We start from the raw sequence: 18065 nt of genomic DNA on the forward strand, positions 1-18065 counted from the left end.
AGTTTCCAAACCAACAAGGGTCAGGAGGACTAGAATACAGAGCATTATTAACATAGACTAAAATGCAATTTAAGATGGAAGCATTAATTGAGATTAAAAAAGGATACTACATAATAAAAAAAAAACTAATCCATAAAAGAAGATATAACAAAATGAACTTGTATGCACTGAACAAAATAGTATCAAAATATAAAGGCAAAACCCACCAAAATCCTAAGGAGAAATGGGACAAACCTACATAGTGCTTCTATTTACCATTGTGATGAAACTCCTAGCTGGTAGAATATGGCAGGGAAAAGATAGACAAGAATTGAAAGGAAGAAGCACAACTGTATTATTTGTAATCGTGAAAACTTGTAAGTGAAACAACTCCAGCATAGTTGAAGAATAATATGCAGGTGATATAGTCATAGAATAGATTTTTACACAGCAGTTAAAATGGATGAATTAGAGCCTCCATGAATCAGCAAGTATTTATAAATCTCAGAAAAAAATTAAATATAATAAATAAGTTACAGAATTGCATGTATAATGTAATGAAAGCTTAAATACTGAATATTTCTCCAACACACAAGTATAAACGTGTATGAAATGAAAATCAAATTCAGGGTAGTGACTATGTCTGGGAAGGAAAGAGTGAATTGGACTTTATGTATTATTTCCTTTAATAAGAAACTGACCAGGGCTTCCCTGGTGGCGCAATGGTTGAGAATCTGCCTGCCGATGCAGGGGACACGGGTTCGAGCCCTGGTCTGGGAAGATCCCACATGCCGCGGAGCAACTGGGCCCATGAGCCACAACTACTGAGCCTGTGCGTCTGGAGCCTGTGCTCCGCAACAAGAGAGGCCACGACAGTGAGAGGCCCGTGCACTGTGGTGAAGAGTGGCCCGCGCACCGTAAAGAAGAGTGGCCCCCGCTTGCCACAACTAGAGAAAGCCCTCGCACAGAAACGAAGACCCACCACAGCCAAAAATAAATAAATAAATAAATAAATATTTTTTAAAAACTGACCAAATACGGAATATGTTAAGATTAAGAGTGAAATCAAATGAATTTAGTTCTCTTAAACAGGAACCCCACAAAACCTAATCCATGTTATTAGTAACAATCAGTTTTGAAAATCAAGAGGCCACAACTTGTATTTTTGTAACTAAGGAAGCAAAAAGTAAAGCAGAGGGAAAGGTTTGATCTTTCAGTTTTTACATTTGGGAAAAAAATGTTTTGCAACATAGAGGTAATCAGAATGATTAATTGGGGATATGAAATTGGGTGGTTGGCAGAAATGGTGTTAATATGTGTGTGGTATCGTGGACTTATCTTGTGATTGAGTTTATATTTTTACCATTAATTTTTCAAAGATCTCTGTATAGCCTACACAGACCTCTGAAAGTCTCCAGAAATTTCTTCCATTGAAAAAATGTTTTAAATTGACCGTCTTTATACAAATTATCCCTGATTTCATTTGTCCTTCTCATTTTAACAGGTCTGTCAGCCCCTGTACCCAGAGGTCGAAAAGGGAAGAAAGTAAAGACTCAAACAAGCTCATTTGATATACAAAAAGCAGAATGGCTTCGAAAATACAATCCTGAGCAGCTACTTCAAGATGAAGGCTACAAAAAACATATAAAACACCACTGTAATAAGTAGGTAGTAGGGTATTTTTAACACAACCCATTGCAAGTTTACTTCTGAATTTATTAACAATCTTAAAGCATGCTGATTCTGAGTACAGAAACAGTGTGGTCTAGGACCAATCCTAATCTTATTCTTACCAGAGTATCCTTCAGCAAATCATGGTACCTCTTGTGTCACTTTTCATCAGCAGAGAGAGAAAAAAAACTGGCCTCCAAGTGATCTCATTATATCTTACTTGGATATTAAATAATGATGATTGTAAAGATTTTGAAGAAACCTATTTTATATATATGATAGTAATGAGGTTTATTTAATCAGAAGTAATAATTATTATTTCATTATAAAAATTTTGTATACAAATTCTTTTCTAATTTTAACCCCATGGATGAATTTTCTTTAATGATTAATGTCTTTGTGTCTTTTGATTTTTTTTCCCCCTTATTTTTAGAGTTTTGCTTCGTGTAAGAATGCTGTATTATCTAAAGCAAGAAGTCATTGGAAATGAGTGCCAGAAAGTGTTTGATGGAGTTGATGCAAGGTAAATTAAATAGCATGTTTATTCTTCAGCAACGTAATGAGGCAAAAGTTAAATGACCAGAAAATTGTATATTAAGTGAATGCTTATTCAGTGAAATTCACAGGAAGAAAAATCTACCAAACTTAGAGTGACCCTTGCCATTTTGTTGCCTTTCGTCTATTAATCTCATCGTTGGCTCTGTCGCTGAAAGTTATCATAAGAATAATAACATTAGCATTAGTAATAGCTTCCTGCTACCAAATCTAAAACTTAACCTTCCACCCTCTTACTGCAGTGACTTTTACATCCTCATATGATCCATCCAGCACCTTAGTCTCTCAGTTCCTTGACCTTTATCTACAATCGTCTTCTTTCCTCTCCACCACAGCCACACACGCACACAATCATATACTTAATCTTACTATCACCAGTAACAGCATTACCTCTTCAATCTGCATTTCAGCTGTCACTTATTTCCTTCAGACTCACTTAACTTGGGTACTTTTCACTCTCATTCTCTAATTTCATCACGATGTCCCCCATCTTATCCATCTCCACCTTCATGCCCCTCTCTCCTCATTATAAACCTGCATTCTGTAGTCCAGCAGTGTACTCACTAACTGAGATTCTTTGCCTGATTTCCCCTCTGTTCTACATTCGTGGCACAACCCCAACTCATGTTAAACCGAAAAATCGTTTTACCCCTTGCCTATACCTAAGCAGTTGAACATGGCTGGAGAAAATCACACAAACCCTGCCGAATGACTAACTTCAAATTAATGAGCATTGATCTCAAGCAAAATTAAACACAAGTAAGCTGTTTAACCACCATGACTAGGAAGTTCACTTACCTACTCTTCAAGAGGACCATTCCACACCTCTCTCCTCAAGCCATCTTCCTTTCCCACCAGCATCACCCTCCAGTAATGACTTTGCTATATATTTCACAGAGAAAACAGAAACAATCAGACAAGAGCTACCTTCAGTTCTACTTGTCGTATGTGTCCCCCTATTTATTCCTTCCCTTGGGATGAAGTAGAAATCCTCCTCCTCCTAAGAACAACCCTTATGCTTGGAACTTGTTTCTTACCTTTTAAGGACTTTACGCCTGTAATCACCTTCTGAATCATTCTCTTGGCGTATATACATTCCTTAATATCATGTATCATACATACATCGTACTACTCCATTTCTCCACTCCCCTTCATGAAAATAAAGAGTTGTCTGTGTTGACAGTCTTTACTTCTTTACCTTGCATCTTCTCTTCAATCTATTCCAATTAATCTTTCATCTCCACACTCCCGCTGAAATGATTTTTAATCAGGCCACTAATAACCTACCATGAGATCACTCTCTCAACTTATTCTACTTCTCCCTTCTTGAAGTGATGTCTTCAGTACACATCCTTGCTGCTACCACCTGGTTGTCCTTTTTTCCATATTGGTCTTTCCTTTGCATTTTCCTTTGCTAGCTCTTATTCCTCTAATAGATCTCTAGATGTTGGATTGACCAAGACGTGTGTCCTCAGCTTTCTTTTTTATCTGTACTTTCCCTTTCAGTAAACTCATGCAACCTCATCATATTAAATATGATCTTTACACAGGTGACAGTCAGATTTACATATTCATCCCAGACGTTTCCCCTCAGCTCTAAGCTCTGAGTTAGCTGCTTCTAAACATTTCCACTTGAAAAATCTAATTAACAGCTCAAACTTCCCGTGTATCTCCCAAATCTGTCTCCTATTCCTTCCTCCCCACCTTCGCACATACAAGCCTTCTCCATCCTACTAAATGTACCACCCAGTTGCTCTGGTATCATTCTTGATTCTTCTCTTCCCCTCAAACCCTACAGGAAGACTTGTTAGCTTGACAAAGTATATGCCAAACCTGAGCACTTTTCACTCTCCTCTGCTAACTCCCTGGTCCAAGCCACCATTATCTCGTGTTTAGACTTTTTCAGTGGCCTCCTAAGTGAGTCTCTTTGCCTCTTCTTTTTCAAGAGTTGTTGGGTATTTTTTTGGCTGCACTACGCAGCATACAAGATCTTAGTTCCCGGACAAGGGATCAAACCCAGGCCCCCTGCAGTGGAAGAACAGAGTCCTAACCACTACTGGACCACCAGGGATTTCCCATCTTTGCCTCTTATTTTGCCTCTCTACAGTCGGACCTTCACACAGCAGCCAGAGTGATCTTTCTAAAGCAAAAATCAGGCCAAGGCACTTCTTAAAACCTTCCAGTTGCTTCTCATTTCTCTTAGAATAAAGCCCAATCCTACAGTGCCCTACATAGCTCTGGGATCTCTTCCTCCATTCTGTCCCTCATCCACGATGTTCCTCCAACATGTCAGGCTCATTCTGTGCTGTTCCCCCTACTACAAATATTCTTTCCCTTAATCTTCCACAGAACTGCCCCTTCATATCATGCAGGTCTCAGCTTAAGTTTCACCTCTTCAGATAGGCCTTCCCTGCCCACGCTAGCTAAAGCAGCCCACCAGTCACCCACTATTACTTAACCTTATTTTATCTCATTCATGTTGCCTACTAGTATTAAAAATTATATTTATTTTTTAAATTGTATTTCCCCTATCATTACAATTTAAGCTGGTTGAAGGTGAAGTATGCTATCTGTCTTATTGCTCATTGTGTTCCCAGCCCCTAGAATCTGGGAAATAGTAACACCCAGTAAATACTTGTTGACTAATTGGCTCCTCTTTTTCCTTGGTCTGACTGCATTCAATCCCCTTGTGATTTCCCAGGAACTGTACTGTGATCTATGAATTATCCTCTTTCATTATCCTTACCCTCTCTGGCTTCTCATTTGGATTTTAAGATATTTACATCTCTCTCAACACACATACACATGCACACACACACACACACAGACACACACACCACTTTTGCACCCAGTTCTCCTCAGACTACCATATTATTACTCTCCTTGGTTTCACAGCCAAACTTTTTTTAAAGAAGTATCTGTATGTGCTGTCCTCTTTTTCTTTTCTCGCATTCACTGTACATTCCACTACAATTCAGCTTCTACCCCCTCACTCCATCACCTACTTTAAGAAGTTCTTCACCCACATTCTCACTGCTAAATTTGATGGATATATCATAGTGTTTTTCTTATTTACCTTTATTGATCACTTCCATATTATTAGAATGTATCTGTGATGCCATTCTCCTGTAGACTTTCTTTTTAGCTTTCTGCTTGCCACTTTTCATTTTCAGTCTTCTCTTCCACCTGTCCCTTAAATGTGTTCACATAGGCCCTCTCATCACTTACTCTTGGGTTTTCACATCTTTTCTGCAGCATCAATTTATATTTCCATACTGATGACTTCCGAACCTAATTCTAGCCCACATCTCTTTTCTGAACTTTAGATCTGCATTTATCAAATATGCCATGGTTACTAATGCCTCCAGGCCTTTGCATTCTTGCAGGAACATTCTCTTTCCCATTTTCTTTCATTTTCCCTCTCTTACTGCTCAGCCAGCATCAACTCAGCCTCCCTGTCCTCTCATGTCTGGGTAAAGCACATACCCAGAGTGCCCTGTCACAGCACTCATCACAGGCATTGAAGAGGTTTTGCAGATACCTCTTCAAAAGGGCAAGGATATGTCTGTCTTACTATTGCCATTGTTGGCACATTGTGAATACTGTGAATATTTAAATCAAAATGAATATTTAAATCAAAATAGATTAAAAAATCTATTTTGAATGGATGATCTAGCCTGGGGAAGTTAGAGGCTTTATGCAAGAGATAGCACATGAACTGAATCTCTCAAAGCAGAAATCAACAATAGGAGTACATGCACCTTATTGTAATCCTTTCCCTAGCAGTTAAGGAACACTTAACACTTAACATGCATATGGCACATTTAAACCGTGAGGTAGCTCTTTGGTGGGACTAACGGCAGACTGGGAGAGCTCACACCAATGAGTACTTCCCAGAACTTCTGCTGCCAGTGTCTTTGTCCCCATGATGAGCCACAGCCAGCCCCCACCTCTGCAGGAGACCATCTAACACTAGCAGGAAGATGAATCGCTCCCCCAGCTTGTGCCTGTAATTACAGTTATAGCAATATTAGTTCACAGTTATCAAGTGCTTTCTGTGTGCCAAGTGCTCTTGTAAGAGCCATGTGGCTGACAGGGTCTTGGTGCTCCAGCCGGCTGTCAGGGTGTTGGTGCTCCGGCTGGGTGTCAGGCCTAAGACTTGTAAGTGGGAGAGCCGAGTTCACGACATTGGTCCACCAGACACCTCCCGGCCCCACATAATATCGAATGGCAAAAGCTCTCCCAGAGATTTACATCTCAACGCTAACACCCAGCTCCACTCAACGACCAGCAAGGTAAAGTGCTGCACAGCGCATGCCAAACAACTAGCAAGACAGGAAAACAACTCCAGCCATTAGCAGAGAGGCTGCCTAAGATCATAATAAGATCACAGACACCCCAAAACACACCACCAGGCATGGTCCTGCCCACCAGAAAGACAAGATCCACCCTCAGCCACCAGAACACAAGCACCAGTCCCCTCCACCGGGAAGCCTACACAATCCACTGAACCAACCTTACCCACTGGGGGCAGACACCAAAAACAACGGGAACTACGAACCTGCAGCCTGTGAAAAGGAGACCCCAAATGCAGTAAGTTAAGCAACATGACAAGACAGAGAAATAAACAGCAGATGATGGAGCAAAGTAAAAACCCACCAGACCAAATAAATGAGGAGGAAATAGGCAGTCTACCTGGAAAAGAATTCAGAGTAATGATAGTAAAGATGATCCAAAGTCTTAGAAATAGAATGGAGAAAATACAAGAAACGTTTAACAAGGACCTAAGGAGCAAACAAACAATGATGAACGACACAATAAATGAAATTTAAAATTCTCTAGAAGGAATCAGTAGCAGAAAAAATGAGGCAAAAGAATGGATAAGTGACCTGGAAGATAAAATACTGGAAATAACTACCACAGAGCAGAATAAAGAATAAAGAATGAAAAGAATTGAGGACAGTCTCAGAGACCTCTGGGACCACATTAAATGTTCCAACCTTCGAACTATAGGAGTCCCAGAAGAAGAAGAGAAAAAGAAAGGGACTGAGAAAATATTTGAAGAGATTATACTTGAAAGCTTCCCTAATATGGGAAAGGATATAGCCAAACAGGTCCAGGAAGCACAGAGTCCCATACAGGATAAATCCAAGGAGAAATCCACCAAGACACATATTAATCAAACTATCAAAAACTAAATACAAAGAAAACATATTAAAAACAGCAAGTGAAAAGCAACAATAACATACAAGGGAATCCCCATAAGGTTAACAGCTGATTTCTCAGCAGAAACTCTGTGAGCAGGAAGGGTGTGTCAGGACATATTTAAAGTGATGAAAGGGAAAAACCTACAACCAAAATTACTCTACCCAGCAAGGATCTCATTCAGATTTGACAGAAATTAAAAGCTTTACAGACAAGCAAAAGGTAAGAGAATTCAGCACCACGAAACGAGCTTTACAACAAATGCTAAAGGAACTTCTCTAGGCAGGAAACATAAGAGAAGGAAAAGACCTACAATAACGAACCCAAACAATTAAGAAAATGGTAATAGGATCATATATATCGATAATTTCCTTAAATGTAAATGGATTAAATGTTCCAACCAAAAGACATAGACTGGCTGAATGAATACAAACACAAGACCTGTATATATGCTATCTACAGGAGACCCACTTCAGACCTAGGGACACATACAGACTGAAAGTGAGGGGATGGAAAAAGATATTCCATGCAAATGGAAATCAGAAGAAAGCTGGAGTAGCAATTCTCATATCAGACAAAGTAGACTTTAAAATAAAGACTATTACAAGAGAGAAACAAGGACACTACATAATGATCAAGGGTTCGATCCAAGAAGAAGATATAACAGTTGTAAATATTTATACACCCAACATAGAAGCACCTCAATACACAAGGCAAATGCTAACCGCCATAAAAGGGGAAATCGACAGTAACACATTCGTAGTAGGGGACTTGAACAGCCCACTTTTACCAATGGACAGATCATCCAAAATGAAAATAAATAAGGAAACATAAGCTTTAAATGACACATCAGACAAGATGGACTTAATTGATATTTATAGGACCTTCCATGCAAAAACAACAGAATACACTTTCTTCTCAAGTGCTCATGGAACTTTCTCCAGGATAGACCATATCTTGGGTCACAAATCAAGCCTTGGTAAATTTAAGAAAATTGATATCATATCAAGTGTCTTTTCCAACCACAACTCTGGAAGACTTGATTACAGAAAAAAAATCTGTAAAAAATACAAACACATGGAGGCTAAACTATATGCTACTAAATAACCAGGAGATCATTGAAGAAATCAAAGAGGAAATCAAAAAATACCTAGAAACAAATGACAATGAAAACATGATGACCCAAAACCTATGGGATGCAGCAAAAGCAGTTCTCAGAGGGAAATTTATAGAAATACAGTCCTATGTCAAGAAACAAGAAACATCTCAAATGAACAACCAAACCTTACACCTAAAGCAATTAGAGAAAGAAGAACCAAAAAACCCCCAAAGTTTGCGGAAGGAAAGAAATCATAAAGATCAGATCAGAAATAAATGGAAAAGAAGTGATGGAAACAATAGCAAAGATTAATAAAAGTAAAAGCTGTTTCTTTGTGAAGATAAACAAAATTGATAAACCATTAGATTCATCAAGAAAAAAAGGGAGAAGACTCAAATCAATAGAATTAGAAGTGAAAACGGAGACGTAACAACTGACACTGCAGAAATATAAAGGATCATGAGAGATTGCTACAAGCAACTATATGCCAATAAAATGGATAACCTGGAAGAAATGGACAAATTCTTAGAAAAGCACAACCTTCTGGGACTGAACCAGGAAGAAATAGAAAATATAAACAGACCGGTCACAAACACTGAAAATGAAACTGTGATTAAAAATCTTCCAACAAACAAAAGCCCAGGACCAGATGGCTTCACAGGCGAATTCTATCAAACATTTAGAGAAGAGCTAACACCTATCCTTCTTAAGCTCTTCAAAAATATATTAGAGGGAGGAACATTCCCAAACTCATTCTACGAGGCCACCATCACCCTGATACCACAGGGTGGTATCACAAAGAAAGAAAGATGTCACAAAGAAAGTAAACTACAGGCCAATATCACTGATGAACATAGATGCCAAAATTTCAAAACAATACTAGCAGACAGAATCCAGCAGCACATTAATAGGATCATACACCCTGATCAAGTGGGGTTTATCTGAGGAATGCAGGGATTCTTCAATATACGCAAATCAATGTGATAAACCGTTTTGAGTATTGAAGGAGAAAAACCATATGATCATCTCAATAGATTCAGAAAAAGCTTTCAACAAAATTCAACACCCATTTATGATAAAAAGCCTCCAGAAAGTAAGCATAGAGGGAACTTAACCTCAACATAATAAAGGCCATATGTGACAAACCCACAACCAACATCGTTCTGAATGGGGAAAAACTGAAACCATTTCCACCAAGATTAGGAACAAGACAAGGTTGCCCACTCTCACCACTATTATTTAACATAGTTTTGGAAGTTTTAGCCACAGCAATCAGAGAAGAAAAAGAAATAAGAGGAATCCAAATTGGAAAAGAAGTAAAACTGTCACTTTGCAGATGATATGAAACTATACATAGAGAATCCTAAAGATGCTACCAGAAAACTACTAGAGCTAATCAATGAATTTGGTAAAGTAGTAGGATACAAAATTAATTCACAGAAATCTCTTGCATTCCTACACACTAATGATGAAAACTCTGAAAGAGAAATTAAGGAAACACTCCCATTTACCATTGCAACAAAAAGAAAATACCTAGGAATAAACCTACCTAAGGAGACAAAAGACGTGTATGCGGACAACTATAAGACACCAATGAAAGAAATTAAAGAATCAACATCATGAAAATTACTATACAAAGCAATCTACAGATTCAGTGCAATCCCTATCAAACTACCACTGGCATTTTTCACAGAACTAGAACAAAAAATTTCACAATTTGTATGGAAACACAAAAGACCTGAATAGCCAAAGCAATCTTGAGAAAGAAAAACGGAGCTGGAGGAATCACGCTCCCTGACTTCAGACTATACTACAAAGCTACAGTAATCAAAACAGTATGGCGCTGGCACAAAAACAGAAATACAGATCAATGGAACAGGATAGAAAGCCCAGAGATAAACCCACTTACATATGGTCACCTTATCTTTGACAAAGGAGGCAAGAATATACAATGAAGAGAAGATAGCCTCTTCAATAAATGGTAGTGGGAAAACTGGACAGCTACATGTAAAAGAATGAAATTAGAATACTCCCTAACACCATACACAAAAGTAAGCTCAAAATGGATTAAAGACCTAAATGTAAGGCCAGACACTATCAATCTCTTAGAGGAAAACATAGGCAGAGCACTCTATGACGTAAATCACAGCAAGATCCTTTTTGACCCACGTCCCAGAGAAAGGGAAATAAAAGCAAAAATAAACAAATGGGACCTAGTGAAACCTAAAAGCTTTTGCACAGGAAAGGAAACCATAAACAAGACGAAAAGCCAACCCTCAGAATGGGAGAAAATATTTGCAAACAAAGCAACTGACAAAGGATTAATCTCCAAAATATACAAGCATTTCATGCATCTCACTATCAAAAAAGCAAACAATCCAATCCAAAAATGAGCAGAAGACCTAAGTAGACATTTCTCTAAAGAAGATAGATTGCCAACAAACAGATGAAAGGATGCTCAACATCATTAATCATTAGAGAAATGCAAATCAAAACTACAATGAGGTATCACCTCCCACCAGTCTGAATGGCCATCATCAAAAAATCTACAAACAATAAATGCTGGAAAGGGTGTGGAGAAAAGGGAACCCTCTTGCACTGTTGGTGGGAATGTAAATTGATACAGCCACTATGGAGAACAGTATGGCGGTTCCTTAAAAAACTACAATAGAACTACCATACAACTCAGCAATCCCACTCCTGGGCATATACCCAGAGAAAACTGTAATTCAAAAAGAGTCATGTACCACAATGTTCATTACAGCTCTATTTACAATAGCCAGGACATGGAAGCACCCTAAGTGTCCATCGACAGATGAATTGAGAAAGATGTGGCACGTATATACAATGGAATATTACTCAGCCATAAAAAGAAATGAAATTGAGTTATTTGTAGTGAGATGGATGGACCCAGAGTCTGTCATACAGAGTTAAGTAAGTCGAAAGAGAAAATCAAATACTGTACGCTAACACATATATATGGAATCTAAAAAAAAAAAAAAAAAAAAAAAATGGTTCTGAAGAACCTAGGGGCAGGACAGGAATAAAGACACAGATGATGTAGTGAATGGACTTGAGGACACGGGGAGGGGGAAGGGTAAGCTGGGAGGAAGTGAGAGAGTGGCATAGACATATATACACTACCAAATGTAAAATAGATAGCTAGTGGGAAGCAGCCACATAGCACAGGGAGATCAGCTCGGTGCTTTGTGTCTAACTAGAGTGGTGGGATAATGGAGGGTGGGAGGGAGACACAAGACGGAGGGATATGTGTATATGTATAGCTGATTCACTTTGTTATACAGGAGAAACTAACACAGCATTGTAAAGCAATGATACTCCAATAAAGATGTTAAAATAAATAAATATATATTTTTTTAAACCCATGAGGTATATATTTAGTGCCTTTTACTCTCTAAAAACAGGAAAAAACTTGCACCTCAGATGACAGTCACAATATTTTGAGCTTTAGAGTGCTACCTGATGATTGGTAAGAGGAAGTACAGTATCTGACCCACTTTATTTTTCCCTGTTTGGCATCCTGTCTCTGGTGTTCTTTCCTCTTTCTTTTGTCATTCTGTGCTTCTGCTTTGTTTAGTCCTGACCAGGAATGCAATAAAAAATAAATATCTTCTTTAACTGTATTTTTCCTCATCTATTTTTCAGCTTTTGCCATATCACGGGAAAATCTCTCTTCCTCTTTCTCTGTTTCTGCACTAAGCTAAGAAATATTGTGATTGTGACACTTCTGTTTTTAAGCAAAATAAAGTATAATGAGGTGTGCGTTTAGAGTATTGAAAATTTTCTTTTTGTCTCCTGGCAAAGCACTTAGGAAAAATAAAAAGTAATTTTTTAATCCATTTTTTATGTTTTATTTACTTATAAAACTTAAAACTTTTTAATTGTCAATATCTTTTATTTCAACTATATTAGTGGTTAACTGTTGGGTTCTTGTGGACTAGCCCAGGAACATATTGACCATTTATCAGTTTATATCTGTATGAAAATTTATTTGCATTCCCAAAGACAACCAACTTACGGATGAACTTTTGCCACACAACTTAGTTATAAGAAACGCTCCATTTCTTCACACCTATAGTCCTTTCTTAATTAATTTATAAAATTTATGGTGCCACGATGAAGAGATGAAATTCTACTTAATATAATTTGTGTTAAGTTTTTTATTATATCTCTGATTCTTTGGAAATTGATAATACATTAATGTCATAGGGAAAATCTCAAGTAGAATATTTGATTCCCTGAGGTAATTTACCCTATCCAATCTCTTTGACTGTTGAATACAATATAAGAATGACGTGTATTTATATCAAAATTAATGATACTTATTTGCTAATCCTTGTCAAACATTATTAACTCTTTGCTAGGCTTCCTTTACTGGTAAGCAGTGCTTCATTTTTCAGTGTGACTTTCCTAGCAATAGTGGTCTAAAAGAGACATAACTTGTTTTACAGCCTAGAGCCATTCATTTGCTTTTTTAGGGCCTCAGTCTCCTCATATACAAAGTGAAATTTTTGACCCAGATGATTTTTGCCAAGTTGTTTGCTGACATAAGACTCTGCTTTCTGATAGAACCTTTTGTCTATATCTGAAGGAAATTAGTGGAAAGAATATGATTCCTTAAGAATAAAGTAAACCTGTTGAAACTTATTTCTTCTGTTGCACTTAAGAATATCAATTCATTTTATGGTACCTTTGTTGTTATTGTGCAGTTTTATAATTTTAATATGTGGTAGTTGTGGAAAATTTTTTTAAATGAAATAAAATTGTATCCTCTTTTTCTTAAAAACCACAATGCTTTTTAGAAGCTATGTAAAATTTTGCCCCCTCTTAGACTTGTTTATAGTAACTCATAAAGTCATATCATGATTTTTTTTTAAGTGACATTGATGTTTGGGTCCCAGAACCAGACCACTCAGAAGTTCCTGCTGAATGGTGGGATTTTGATGCTGATAAGTCACTCCTTATTGGAGTTTTTAAACATGGTAAGTGAGAAGTAAGATAGGTAGAGTCTTCATCTACGTATAGTGTAATTCAGCTACTTCTCAATTTATTGATTTCCACTTACAGCTTTATTCCAGTAACACCCATATTATTATATACATCATAAAAAGCATACACTCCCAAGCTATGTTTGTCAGTCACTACATTTCCTCATGAATGGGTGGCATATGTGAACTGCTTCTCTTGGACGTAAGTCTCACATAACGTCCCCTCTCAAGAAGAGTTTTTATGTGAAATATGTTATGTGTGGTCAGTTTTTCCTCTTTTCCTTTTAACTGATATATTTAATCTAGATTTTTAAATATACATATTGCCAGACCATGTAATGTTTGTGATAATTTCTAGAAAACATGTTTAACCTATGTCATTTTAATATATGGTCCCTTCAGTCCAGAAATATCACTCATCATAAATATGAGGAATGCTTACATTTATATTTTTTTCTTCTTTTTATCCTTTTTACTTTCATAATTGGTCATCCCTCTAGGTTATGAAAAATATAACACTATCCGAGCAGACCCGGCATTATGCTTCTTGGAAAGAGTGGGAAAACCTGATGAGAAAGCAGTTGCTGCAGAACAGAGGGCGAACGATTATATGGATGGGTACGTGGATTTCAGAGTCATGAATTCTCCATATAGCTCTGTCAACATCAGCATATTCTATGTCGGTGATGTTTCTCTTTAAATAATGTAGCAGTACGAGAATTGGAGTTTACAATTCAAAAGAGCTAATGATACTCTAATAAGTTAGCACTTGTCTAACAGAGTGCAATGAAGGAAGAGACCGGACCTTCCCCACACCCATTCTTTTGATGAGTCCTTCGTTTTTCCATTCTTAATGGTCATGGCAATTAAGACCAAAATTTTAGGGACCTAGGAGGGAAGAAGAAAGCTAAGCATATTACAACTGAAGAGAAATATGATGATGTTCATTATACCTATTATGAGGCCTTTTTTATTACCTTTCTTTTCTTACCAAAAGAGAAAAGTAAGAGACTATGTTAAGGTTAATACCACATTTATAAGTGAACTTGGGAGTAAGAGTAAATTAGAACTAGCTTTCTTCTGACTTGCCATGTAAATAACCTTCACGCTATTAGGCTTGGGCTCCTCTGGCTGAAGAAGAGACTTCAGTCGGACCATTAAAACATACGAAGAAGTCCTTCCAACAATACCCCATTTGTTTGTCCTACCACGAGAAATTTGAAGTTCAGTACGATAATTATAGCATTTGTTGGTATTTAACAGGGATGTGGAAGATCCAGAATACAAACCTGCCCCAGCTATCTTTAAAGATGATATAGAGGTATGCTTTGGATCATGATTTTAAATCCTCGAATCTAGTTATCCATGTTTTCTTTTGCTTGCTATTTCTTTTGTATGTTTTTCCTTCATACATTTTCATTATGCATCATTTCTTAGAACATTAGCTAAGTTAGTGACTAACTTAGGTTGCCAGACATCACAAATAACCATTCAGAATTTGCTTGATCTCGTCTTCTAGACAAGCTGGAGGCTGGTTTGGACATATGAATGAAATGGGGATTCCCAACATGCTACACTGCTAGGAACCAGAGAAACACAGTGTTCAGGGGCAAAATCTCAAAGCAGAATAAGAGCTAGATACTAAAAGTACACAGCAACAGATAAAGCGATCTGAAGTAGAGGTGGAGCCCAGAGGAATTCTGAGCTGCTGAAGCATAGTTCTAAGTGTTCTGTTTATAGAAAGTCAAAAGGAAGAAAAAGAGTTGGTTGAAAGTACAGAATATAATCTGTTGGGTTGGGAAAATGATGTTAAAAGAGGAGAAGAATTTCTATAATATTTGTGAGAATATAGTAAAGACTAGACAGTGCTATGGCTGTCAGGTAGGGTTTGTTGGTCTTGGTTGCCAAGGGAATTGGATATTGAGGAAGAAAGATGAGGCTTAGGCCAGTGTGTAGCAGTGAGAATGAAATCCAGTAAAGTCAGAACCCTTAAAGGGTAGTACCTTCTGCCAAACAGCACAGGGAAACAAGTAAATTTATCTCAGCATGGTTTCTGGGTAGGGAGAAAATTGTTTCCCCTGAGAATTCATAGCCATAGGCCTGCCTTCGCTTGAGTTTATGGTTTGATTTCTTTTACTTAATCTGCATGGTCCAGGAACTCTCAAGGCAAAAATGTAATATAAAGAGAGATCCCAAGCTGGTAATACCCTTGAGGTACTTGGTAAAAAGAACAGTTAGAAGAAACGACTTCAATCTAGATTACACTTGAGTCTTGAAGATAAAGCCCTCCATAAAATGAGGTCAAAATCCAAAAATTTTTAATTTATGAGGAGCAATTTACCATGAGTGAATGTTAGCACTATAACAAAGAACAAGATTAGATCTTTAAGAATTTCTGTTAATATATCTCCTGAAATAGAAAATAAATAAAATTTTAAATGATTAAAGACATTAAAGAAAGAACTAGGAAAAAAAGAAAGACAAGATTTTAAATGACGATGGACATATGAAAGAGAATTATATGTAACTTTAAAGGTGGAAAATACTGTCGTTGAAATTTAAAACTCAACAAATAAGTTAAACATCCTGCTGGAGAAACAGATTAGACACAGCTCACGAGAGAAGAAATTATTTAGAAAATAGAGGAAGTTATCCATAATGTAGCGTGATGAATCAGTTTGAGCCAATCAGGAGAGAAAAACCACATAGTAATTTGAACAGGAAAGTTTAATGTAAAGAGCTATTGACTATAATAGGGGGGTTGAAATACTGAGTGGCAAGAACTTGAAAGAATATAGGAATAGCCACTATTCCTAAGGCTGAGATACAGCAGCCAAGGAAGGGTCCTGTGCCCACCAGGGCTGAGGTTCTGACCTTTTGGGGAGGGTATGACCACAGCTCACTAGATGGAAGAAAAGTTGTTGTGCTGCCACACCTGAGCAACTTGCTGGAAATCCACCCTCTAGGGTTGCCAAGCTTTTCTTGGGGAAGTGTCACACCAGAGGCATTCCACTACAAAACCACCCAGGGGGAGGTTGCTCAGGAGAAGCTGCCAGGCAAGAGGTGCTAAAGAAACTGCATGAACTGCAAGAGCTGGGCACTGAGGAAGCTGCATGTGCTGTAGGAGCTGAGCAGTGGAGGAGCTCACAGCAACCAGGAAGTAAAATGTCTTTCTTCTCCAGCTCCCACTACTGACAAAGCTTAATATCACATTGGCTGGCTAAGAAAAAATAAAGAGCCTAGATCCGTTTTTTTTTTTTTTTTCTTAGAGCTGGCAAAAGGTATGAGAGGCAGTAAATTTAGAGTTGAGAGGCAACAAACCGAAAACCAGTACAATGGAGTATATAAAAAATCTTTTTAGATACGAAGAGTATATATAGCATGATAATGTCCGGTGTATGTCTAATAGGCATTCCAGAGGGACAGACTAGAGAGCATAAGGGAGAAGCCCTATTTTAAGAGTTAACAGCTGAGAATTCTTCAGACTTGATGAAATACATGAATCCTCAGATTCAAGAAGTAAAGTGAATCTTGCAGGGATAAATGAAACTAAATCCACTTCAAGAAACATCCTGGTGCAATTACAGATATACCAAACAAAGAGAAGATGTTTTTTAAAACAACCACAGGAAAAAGACCCACCTACAAAGGAAAGATGATAATTCTAACTTAGGGCTTTCTAAAACAAAAGTAGAAACTAGTAGTCATTGGAATAAAAAGTTGGTAAGCTCCTTGACATAGGTCTTGGTGATGAGTTTTTTGAATCTGACACCAAAAACAAAAGCAAAAATAAACAAGTGCAACTACGTCAAACTAAAAAGCTGCACAGCAAAGGAAATCATCAATAAAAGAAAAAGGCAACCTACTCAATATGAGAAAATATTTGCAAATCATACATCTTATAAGGGGCTAATATCCAAAATATATAAAGAACTCATACAACTCAATAGCAAAAAACCCCAAACGATCTGATTAAAATATAGGCAGAAGATGTGAATAGATATTTTTTAGAAGAAGACATATAGATGGCCAACAGGTACATGAAAAGTCTCTACATCATTAATCATCAGGGAAATGCCAGTCAAAAAAACAATGAGATATCACCTCACACCGGTTAGAATGACTATTATCAAAAAGACTAGAAATAACAAGTATTGGCTAGGATGTGGAGAAAAGTGAACCTTGTATATTGTTGGTGGGAATGTAAATTGGTGCAGCCACTGTGGAAAACAGTATGGAGGTTCCTCAAAAAATTAAAAATAGAGCTGTCATATGACCCAGCAATCACACTTATGGGTATTTATCCCCAAAAATGAAAACACTCATTTGAAAGATATATGCAGCCTGATCACATGTGGTTTGAAGTTTTATTTACAGTAGCCAAGATGTGGAAACAACCTAGGTGTCCATCGATAGACAAATGGATAGAGAGATTGTGATATATATATATATATATATATATATATACACACACACACACACACATACACGTATATTCATATATATGTGTGTGTGTATATATACACAATGGAATATTATTCAGTCTT

General features: G+C 37.4%; 1 protein-coding gene across 12 annotated transcripts in view; it reads left to right on the forward strand.

Moving 5' to 3' along the window:
* Positions 1 to 18065, forward strand: part of CHD9 (chromodomain helicase DNA binding protein 9) — a 194854-nt gene that overhangs the window by 146806 nt on the left and 29983 nt on the right. For all 12 annotated transcript variants that reach the window (XM_060132648.1, XM_060132647.1, XM_060132651.1 and 9 more), the window contains 5 exons: positions 1484 to 1643; positions 2084 to 2173; positions 13409 to 13512; positions 14019 to 14136; positions 14782 to 14839. In XM_060132648.1, the coding sequence (XP_059988631.1) occupies positions 1484 to 1643; positions 2084 to 2173; positions 13409 to 13512; positions 14019 to 14136; positions 14782 to 14839 (530 nt within the window). The remainder of the gene's footprint in view (positions 1 to 1483; positions 1644 to 2083; positions 2174 to 13408; positions 13513 to 14018; positions 14137 to 14781; positions 14840 to 18065) is intronic.

This window comes from Lagenorhynchus albirostris, chromosome 19 (genome assembly GCF_949774975.1).
Source record: "Lagenorhynchus albirostris chromosome 19, mLagAlb1.1, whole genome shotgun sequence".
Lineage (NCBI taxonomy): Eukaryota > Metazoa > Chordata > Mammalia > Artiodactyla > Delphinidae > Lagenorhynchus > Lagenorhynchus albirostris.